The 10728-nt window shown below is 38.5% G+C and overlaps 1 protein-coding gene and 1 pseudogene across 1 annotated transcript in view; both read left to right on the top strand.

Annotated features, from left to right (window-relative positions):
• The window catches only part of DNAH6 (dynein, axonemal, heavy chain 6), a 383600-nt gene that overhangs the window by 321899 nt on the left and 50973 nt on the right, over positions 1-10728 (top strand). Inside the window, exon 62 of the mRNA XM_006900399.1 lies at positions 4510-4682. Coding sequence (XP_006900461.1) covers positions 4510-4682 — 173 coding nt within the window. The remainder of the gene's footprint in view (positions 1-4509; positions 4683-10728) is intronic.
• Positions 8670-9542, top strand: LOC102862394 (annotated as a pseudogene).

The raw sequence follows: 10728 nt of genomic DNA, 5'->3' as shown, positions 1-10728 counted from the left end.
TGGTTGATTATCTCCTTTCTTGTTGGTCTGAGTTCTCGTGCTTATATAATAATGAGACCTTCAAGAAAAAGAAGTCTCTTTGGGACAACAGAGCTACAGCCCAGTCCTGAGAGCAATGGAGCTGCCTACAACGAAAGACCAGTGTGGGCTCACGTCAGGTGAAAGTCTGTCTTCTAAGTAGGAATCACAAACCTGGCAAAGCACCATACAACTCCAGGGCCGTGGCCTGCTACCAGCTCTTTCACTGTTTTTATTAAACCTTCAAAGGAGAAGCTCAGCAGACCAGGTGAAGTCAGTCATACGGCTCTAAAACACAAGCCTTTTTTCTTTTTTTTTAAATTTTGATGAACATTTATAAAGATTTTGGATTTCCATTCATTGTTGCATTTTTCTCCCTGCCCACCCCTACCCCGACCAGTTCACTCTTCTCTTTGAAAAGTAAAAGAAAATGCCTTCATTGGTATACAATCCATCCCCTCATCCCCACCCCCGAGTACACTCCACTATGCAAACTTCATTCTAGACTCTTATGATAACCATAATACCCAATCATATATCGCTTTTAAACTGTTCTCTCTCTCATCTGTTTCAATGCAGTATACATAATTTATCCAGTTTTTCTCAGTCTCACCCCGACCCTGATGTCAGTCCCTTTCTACAACAGTGGCATTATGCGGTATTTGTCCTTTTGTGACTGAGATAATTCACTCACCTTAATGTCCTCCAGGGTCACCCATTTTGAATAATATTGCATGAGTTCCTTGTTTTTGAATGCAGCATAGTATTCCATTGTGTGAATATACCACAACTTCTCTATCCATTCGTTTGTTGATGGGCACTTAGCTTTTTTCCAAGCCCTTTTTGACTAGATTTCAACCCAAGGAATCTGCTCCAGCACTGGAAGACTCACTGGCTGTGAGGTTTTCTGAGAGGCTTATAACAGATCAGAGCCCTATCTCTACCAGGATTCCCATGCTAATTCTCACTACACTCACTACATTAAAGCCATTGGGAGAGCTAACTAGGATAATAATGCCCATGTGAAATGCAAGTTTATTTCTTACAGATGTTACAGCAGAGGCAGTGAATGATATATTCTATTGATTGGATGGGGCCAGAGTTGAATTTATGCCAATGTATTTATTATGTATATAACTTATGCCAGAATTTTCCATTTACTTCATTGTCATAGACCATTGTTGTTGCTAGAAGCTGTTGAGCCAAGTACAACTCATAACAACCATTTGAACAGCAGATATGAACCCTATCCTATCCTGTGCCATCCTTATCATTTCCAACACACTTGAGCCTATTTTCACTGTCAGTGTATCAATTCATCTCATTGACAGTCTTCTTTTTTGCTGACTCCCATGTTTCCAAGCATGATGTCCCTTTCCAGGGAATGGCCTCTCCTAACAATATGCCCAATGTATGTAAGACAAAGCTTAATTATCCTTGCCTCCAAGAAGCACTCTTGTTGTACTTTCTCCAAGACACATCTGTTTGTCCTTTTGACAGTCCAAGGTAGATTCAGTACTCTTCTCCAACACTAGAGTTTAAAGGCATCAATTCTTCCGTCTGTCATGCTTACTCATTGTCCTGCACTCAGATGCATAGCAGGTTATTGGGAAAACTATGACTTGAATTGGGCACACTTTAGTCTTTAGACTGACATCATCACTCTCCAGGACTTTGGAGAGATTCCTGAAAGTAAACATTCCTCATGCTTTATGCCTTTTAATCCCCTAATAACTGGTACCAAGGGTGGTATTACTTCCTACCACTATCATGGACTTTTAACTATTTTCCTTCTCCATCTAATAGTGATTGTTGCATATATTTTTATATTGTTATCTGGCCAATATTATTTTATCGTGTTTCTGTTATGTTGTTGTACCATCAAGTCAGATCAACTCATAGTCTACCCTCTAACAGATTTTTAGATGCTGTATATCACAAGGGAGGAGTTTGTCCATCTTGCTCCCACAGAGCAGTTGCTGGAATTGAACTGTGTGCCTTTGGGTTAACAGCACAGGTCTTTAACACTAAGCCACCAGAGTTCCCTTTTTATAATAGATTCTGTGTATTAATTCATGTAATTTAAACCTCTTTGTTCCACTCAATTACTTTTGTCTTGAATTCTAATGTAGCTGACACTACTCTTACCACTTCTGGGTTCTTTTTGGTCACATTTGCTTGATGCATCTTTGTATATCCTTTTGTTTATAACTTCTCTGATATTTTTGTTCATTTTCCTGTTTGTAAGTGGCTTGCTGTTGGATTTTGTTTTCTGATCTAATTTTAAATTATTTATAATTTGGTTTGATTGTTGTTATTGTTGTTGTTAGGTACTGGCAATTTGAGTATGACTCATAACAACCCTATAAACAAAAGATCTGAATCCTTGCCTGTCCTATGCCACTGTCTTTATTGCTGACATTCTTGAGCCCATTGCTGCAATCACTGCATTAATCCATCTCTTTGAGAATCCTCCTCTCTCTCACTAACCCTCCACCTTTCCAAGCATATCTGCATTTCCAAGGACTAGACTCACACCCAAAGTATGTGGGACAAGTTTCACCATCCTTGCCTTTAATGAGCATTCTGGCTTCACTTTTCCCAAGACATATATCTGTTTATTCTTTTAGCAGTCAATGGGATAGCAAGTACTCTTCTCCAACACCAGAATTCAAAGGCATACATTCTTCTTCTGTCATTCTTATTCATTTCCAGCTCTCAGATGCAGCGCAAGTTACTGAAAAGACCATAGCCTGCATCTGGTGCACCTTTGTCTTCAAACTGACATCATTGCTCTCCAATAATTTGGAGATGCCCCTCATAGTGCACATAGCTAATGCAATACATATCCTTTTTCCTGGCTGCTGGTACCAAGGGTGTGGTTTGTAGATCCAAGTGACATAAAATAGTTGACAACTGCAATTTTTCTCCATCTATCATGATGCTGTTTATTTGTCCAGTGGTGAGACTTTTGTTTTCTTGATGTTGAGACATAATCCATGTTGAAGTCTATAGTCTTTACTTTTCTGCAGCAAGCATTTCAAGTTCTCCAAGCAAGATTGTGTCATCTTATCATGCAGGTGGCTGATGAGTCTTCCTTCAAAGGAAGGATGCCGCATTCTTCTTCCTGAATGATTTGTTTGGTCAGCATACAGATTTAATAGAAATGGAGACAGGATACAGCCATGATACACATCTTTCTTGACCACATGCAATGTTTCCTTGCTGTGTTAAGACAACAGCTTCTTACTCTAGGAATAGGATTCTAGTATTCTCTGCTTTCAACCAAGATCCATGTGACATCAGCAATTATTATCTCTGATGCCACGGCCTTTTCTAAGCTTGGATGTTGGTAGTTCTCTGTTTATGTACTGTACACTCTAGCTTGCTTTTTTTTAATGATCTTCAGCAATATTTTGCTTGCATATGATATTAATTACACTATTCAATAATTTCCACATTCTGTTGGATCACTTTCCATGGGAAAGGGGGCAAGTATGGATCCCTTCCAGTCAGTCAATCAGGCAGCTGTCCTCCAAATTTCCTGTCAAAGACTGGTGAGCACATCCAAAGTTGCATCTGTTATTTGAAACGTATCACTTGGTATCTCATCTAGTCTTGGGACCTTCCTTTTTGCTTTTTGAATGCAGCTTGAATATCTGTTTTCATTCCCATTCCCATTGGCTCTTGTCCATATGGAACTTCCTAAAATCCTTCAGTGTCAACCAGTTCTTTTTGGTATAGTGACTCTGTGTATTCCTTCCATCTTCTTTTGACACTTCCTCATCATTGAAGATTTTTGCCCATAGAATCTCCCAATATTAGAACTCAAGGCTTGTTTTTGTTTTTCATTTCTTTCAGCTTGAGGAATGCCAAGCGAGTTTTCCCTTTTTATTCTCCAACTCCAGCTCTTTGCACTTTCTGTAATAATGCTTTGCTCTGTCTCTCAAGCTGCCCTATGAAATCTTCTGTTCAGTTCTTTTACTTCAGTACCACTTCCTTTTGTTTTGACTTGCCAATGCTCTAATGCAATTTTCAGAGTCTCTATTGATATCCGTTTTGGTTTTTTCTTTCACCTCTGTCTTTGTAAGGACCTTTTGCTGTCTTCATGTAATGATATCTTTGATATTGTTCCATAATTCCTAAAATCTTCAATCACTGGTATTCAGTGCTTCAAACCTGCTCTTAAGATAATTTATTTTTTATGAAGATGATTTTTAAATTCATTTGGGATAGACTTGAGGGCATATTATGGTTCTTGGGAACTTGTTTTCATTTTCTTCAGCTTCAATTTGAACTTGCAATCCAGGCCAGGTGCTGACTGTGGCACAGACCATCATTTATTCATTAGCTCTGAAAGAAAAGGCCATTTTGTTTACATTTACGATTGAAACTGAGAATAAATGTAGCCATTTGTTAGCCAACTAAAATATATTTAATTGTAAAATCAAAACCAAATATAATTAGAGATTTTTTAAATTGTATTTCCAGGATCTTTTGAGACTTCTATTAATCCAGAGCAGTGGAAAGGATATGATAAAATACAAACACAAGAGAATGTCATGAACCAGGAAAAGGAGGACCAAGCCCAAGAGTTTAGGAATCCTGAAGAATTAAGTTCATTCAATAAGCTAATTCTTGTTAAGTGTTGTAAAGAAGAAAAGGTAGGGAAGGAATTTTAGTATTATAGTGAAATATATGTTGGCCCCCAAAATGCCCTTCTAATGACTTTTAATGTATAACTTGGACATATATTTACATATTGTGTAACCATCGGCATTAAAACTTTTCAAAAAAATTTTCAACAGCCAGCACTCCCTCAGCAGAAACTCTCATTCCTTCTCCCTTCCCCCAGGCCCTGGTAACCACTAATCTATTTTGTTGCTATGCTTTTGCTAAATTCTGGTGATATCATATCACATGTTAAGCTGCTAACTGAGAGATTTCTGGTTCAAATCCACCAGCTGCTCCAAGGTAGAAAAAGAAGCAATCTCCTTTGTAATGATTTATAACCTTGGAAACACATGGGAAGGGCACCATACTTGAAACTGGCTTAATGACACTGAGTTTGAAGTTCTACATTTGCCTATTCTAGATAATTCATAGAAGTGAGATAATATTTGTTCATTTTTCATCTGTCAGCATAATGTCTTCAGGGTTCATTCGTGTTGTAACATATATCAGAACTTCATTTCTCTTTATGTTTACATAATATTGATGTATACACAGGACATATATACTACATTTTGTCTATCTATTCAAGTGTTGCTGAACACTTGAGTAATTTCCACCCTTTGGCTATTATGGATATTGCTGCTCTAAACGTTGGCATAAACATTTTCTGTTTGAATATTTGTGTTCAAGGCTTTGCATACATACCTAAGAGTGGAATTGCTGGGTCACATGGTAATTCCACATTTAACTTTTTGAAGAAACACCAAAGCACTTACCAGAAATGTATCCTTTTACTCCAAGAATTGTTTTTTGTTTAAGGATTGTACTTTTATTTTTACTAGAACTCAGCGTGCCAGTTATGATTCATACATTTGTTAGACTTACTTGTTTAGAATGCACCGATGGCAAGTTTGTAAGTCTTGTGTTATTACTAGAATGTCACATCTTGTACCAAGAATGATGAAAGAAAGGACTACTGAACCAGCCAGGGAGCTGGAAATATCTTGGAGAGAATGAGTTTAACAGAAGATATATTTTGTGCACATTTATTTTAAAAATATTTGAAATCATTAAGAGCTTGACAATATGAGAGAGAATGTGGCATCAGGACTGGAGGAAAGTTCATCAACAATCTGCATTATGACAACAAATGTCATACAAATGGTGCTGGCAAAACTGGAGTACAACCTGCAGAAACCTGAAGCAGGAAGCATAGCTCTCACAATACACAAAAATCAACTCAAGGTGAATCAAAGATCTAGGGGTAAAGCCTAAGACCATAAAAACCATTAAAAAGGCAAAGGTGAAGCCAAGCGTCAAAGATTTAGCTCATGGTATAAAGAAACTGGCAAATACAGAAATGGAGAGGAAAAATTGATGAATGAAAACTGCTAAAGATTAAATCCCTGTGTGAATCAAAAGCTTCTTCTAGCAGTGTGAAAAGAAAACCTATTCATAGAGGGAAAAAGAAAACATTTGGCAATACCATCTCAGACAAGGGCCATATAACAAAAGTTTACAGAATACTACAGGGCCTCTGACAACAACAATAAAAAAGGACTGATAATTACAAAATAAGCAAAAGACATGGAAAAACTTTTCACATAGGAAGGCGTTCACATGGCCAACAGACACATGAAGAACTTCTCAAAAATCATTGGCAATAAAAGAAATGCAAATCAAAACCACAATGAAATACAATCTCACTCCAGTGAGCAATTCCAGGGCTGTTTGTTGAAATATGTCAACTGATATTCCATCAATTCCTATGGCCTTCGACTTCCTCCTTCATCATCATTGCCTTTTGAACATAAGTTGTTTCATTAAATACTTCTGTGTCAACCAGTTATTTTGGGTACAGTGACTCTGTGTACTCCTACCATCTTCTTTGGATGCTTCCTGAATCATTCAATATTATGCCCATAACATCCTTAAGAATTACAACTCCAGGCTTGAATTTGTTCTTTAGTTCCTTCAGCTTAAGAAATGCCAAGCCCATTTGAGTTTCTAACTCTACTCTTTGAACATTTCATTATAATGTTTTGCTTTGTCTTCTTGAGCTGCTCTTTGAAATCGTTTATTCAGCACCTTAACTTCTTGATTCTTTCCCTTTGCCTTAGCTTCAGTGTTGTAATGCAATATTCAGTCTCTACTAATAGCCATCTCAGTCTTTCCTTCATCCTTTGTCTTTATAATGACCTTTTGCATTCTTCATGGATAATATTTTTTTCTAGCCTCCCACAACTCATCTGCCCTTTGCTCATTAGTGTCCAAGGCCTCAAATCTGTTCTTCAGATGGTTTTAACTCAGTACATTGACAGATAACTACCAGATATGCAATCCAGCCATGGCACTAGGGACATCGTCACCAACGTCAGATGGATCTTGGCTAAAATCACAGAGTACCAGAGGAATGTCTATCTGTGTTCCCATTTACTATGCAAAGGCATTTGACTGTGTGGCTCACAACAAATTGCAGCTAACTTTGAGAAGAAAAGAAATCCCAGGACACCTAATTGTGCTCATGCAAAACCCATACTTGGGCCAGGAGGAAGTCATCAGAACAGAGCAAGGAAATACTCCAAGGTTCAAAAATCAGAAGAAGAGTATATCTTCATCCCTTTTCAATCTGTATGCAGAACAGATCTTTTTTTTAATTAATTTTAATGAACATTTACAGAGATTTTGGATTTCCATTCATTCATTGTTACACTTTTCTCACTGCCTACCCCTCCCCCCTCAGTTTGCTCTTCTCTTTGAAAAGTAAAAGAAAAAATCCTTTATTGGTATACAATCTCCCCGACCCCAATCCTGAGTACCCTCAACTAGGCAACCTTCATTCTGAACTCATGTGATAACCATAATACCCTATCATAACCAGACATTTGAGAAACTGAATTTTATGAGGAGGAATGTGACATCAGGATTGGAGGAAGACTCATCAACAACCTGTGTTATACAGATGACACAATCTTACTTACTGAAACTGAGGAAGACCCAAAGCATATGCTGCAGAGGCTCAAGGACTGTAATCTCTAATATGGATTTAAGCTCAACATCAAGAAAATGAAGCTTCTCACCACTGGGCCAATTGACACCATCATGATAGATGGAGAAGAGATTGAGATTGTTAATTATTTCCATTTGTTCAGTTCCACAATCAACACTCTTGGTGCCAGCCATCAGGAAATCAAAAGACAAATTGCATTAGGGAAATCAGCTGTCAGGGATCTCTCCAGAGTGCTGAAGAGCAAGGATGTCAGTTTAGAGACTAAGGTATGCCTGACGCAGACCATGATCTGTTGAACAGTGACCAAGAATAACAGAAGAATTAATGCCTTTGAGTTGTGGTTCTGGAGATGAATATTGAACACACACCATAGATTGCCAAGAGAATTAACAGGTCTGACCTGGAGGGGGTGAAACCCAGCTTCTCTTCGAAGGCAAAGATTTTTTAGACTTTGTCTCACATAATTTGGGCATGGAACCAGACGGACCAGTCTTTGGAGAAGGATATTGTGCTTGGAATGGTCAAGGACAGTACAGGAAAGGAAGACGCTGGATGAGATGGATTGACACAGTAACTGGAGTAACAAGGGTAGGTGTGTCAGAGACAAGAGATTGGCTCAGGATAGAGCAGAGTTCAGGGCTATTGTGTGTTGGGATTCTATGAGTTGTAATTGACTCAACAGCATGAACGGGAGTGATTGTTAATTTTAAACCATGCATTGTTCCCTTGCTCTGTTCACATAACAGCTTCTTGGTCTAGGTATAAGTTTTGCATGAGCATAAATAAATGTTCAAGCATTCTCATTCTTCCCAACATCATCAATAGAAGGCAACAATATGAAAGATGGAAAATAGATTAAAGCTGTAAAGAATTTAATTTTACTTGGATCCACAGTCAAACCTATGGGGTTAACAATTAAGAAATCAAAAGTCGAGTTGCGCTGGGAGAACCTACTGTCAAGAACCTCTTTAAAGTGCTAAAGATTTTAAAATCCAACTCCATACAATGCTCCACCGCCACTGCTGCGACATAGTCGTTGCACCAGCACCACACTCCCGACAGTTCCGCCACAATGTAGGACATGAACAAGTACAGCAACACAGAAGAGTTCACAGAGGGAGCCAAGATCAACACAAGCAGGAATCAGCAGGATGATGATAAAATGTTTATTGGAGGCTTGAGCTTGAATACAAGCAAGAAAGATCTGATTGAGTATTTTTCTCAATTTGGAGAGGTGGTAGACTGCACAATCAAAACAGATCCAGTCACTGGATGGTCAAGAGGATTTGGAGTTGTACTTTTCGAAGATGCTACTAGGGTTGATAAGGTTTTGTAACTGAAAAAAAAAAAAAACAAACTGAAACTGGATGGCAAATTGATAGACCCCAAAAGAGCTAAAGCTTTAAAAGGGAAGGAACAAAAAAAGAAAGAAAGAAAGAAAAAGGTTTCTGTAGGTGGATTGAGCCCAAATACTTCTGAAGAGCAAATTAAAGAATATTGTGGTGTTATTGGAGAGATTTAAAATATTGAACTTCCTATGGATGCAAAAACAAATGAAAGAAGATGATTTTGTTTTATTGCATATACAAATGAAGAGCCAGTAATGAAATTGTTAGAGAGCACATATCATCAAATTAGTTCTGGGAAGTGTGAAATCAAAGTTGCACAACCAAAGAGTTACATAGGCAGCAACAGCAACAAAGAAAGGAGGAAGAGGTGCTGTAGCTGCTGGGTGAGGTGGTAGTAGGGCTCATGGATGAGGCCAACAGAGCACGTATGGCAAGGCATCTTGAGAAGGTGGCAATCATAAAAAAAAAAAAACAATTACCAGCCATACTAAAGAAAAGTGACTGGTAAAAATAGGAGGTGATACTAAAGTGACCCATCATGCAAGACAACATTGAAGATTGATCTTCAGTTGATCTCAGATTGATTATTTTATAAAAGACTTTCTAGTGAACAAGAAACAATTTTGTTCAACTGTATATAGCTACCTATTAGTTTTGTTTTTACTTTATCCTTTGCTATCTGTGTTTTAACTAGATGTGGATTTATGTTTATATAAATTTTATTTGTATGATTTCTTATTAAACCTCCAATAATGTTTTCTTATGTGATTGTTAAAAAAAAAATAAAGTGCTAAAGAGAAATGATGTTAGTTTAAAGCCTAAGGTATGGAATAGCAGAGTCATGATCATTGGGCCTGTCACTAGTTCCCAAAAAGTCAGAAAAAGTCAATAAGAGAAGGAGAGACAACATGGGGAGATAGTATTTGAAGTCAAGTTAGCTAATGAATAGGACCTAAGAAATAACTGGGGATTGGAATCATAGGAAGGTGCTTTTTTCTGTTTTATTTTGTTTGGCTATTTTTTTCTGTGAAGGAGAGATAATAGAGCCTAATTGTATGAGGATATAGAGTTCAAGATGGAATTATACATAAATGATGCAAAAGAATGGGACAGAAAGGGAGGGCAGGAAGATGGCAGGCTTAAAGACAGATGGCATTCATCCAGTGGCTCATCTAGCTCTGTGAAGTCTTAAGAACCATAGATGTCAGCAGATAATACATTTGCAAATCCACTAAATTGTGTCAATAAGAAATACACCCAACCAAGAGAGGATGAATGAATATAGATGTACATGTAACACCCTTTAAGAAGTGAAGGAGTCCCTCTGCCTGGGGCGAGCCATTGCGGCCCTCTGCCTGGGGTGGGCTGCCCTCGGCCTTCTGCCCAGGGCGAGCCGTCGTGGCCTTCTGCCGGGGGCGGGCTGCGCTTGGCCCCCGGCTTGGGGCGAACCGTCGCGGCCCTCAGGAGCAAGAAGGCAAGCAGCTGTAGCCCAAGACCACCAGTAAGGTGATAAAGCGTCCTCCCTTCCCCCCTTTATATCTACGCCCCTGTTCAGCATGAAGAAGCCAGAGAGTCAGCATCCAGTTCCCAAATCAATAAGACAGTTGGCTTAACTACTATTGGAAAATGCTTGTCATTCCTCTGTAGCATCTGGTCCCCACTGGACCCTCATCATTT

The sequence above is a fragment of the Elephantulus edwardii genome, unplaced genomic scaffold (genome assembly GCF_000299155.1).
Source record: "Elephantulus edwardii isolate Elephantulus edwardi_28Jun2011 unplaced genomic scaffold, EleEdw1.0 scaffold00283, whole genome shotgun sequence".
Taxonomy (NCBI): Eukaryota; Metazoa; Chordata; class Mammalia; order Macroscelidea; family Macroscelididae; genus Elephantulus; species Elephantulus edwardii.
The sequence above is the reverse complement of the archived record's forward strand: the minus strand, read 5'-3'. Positions and strand labels throughout refer to the sequence as shown.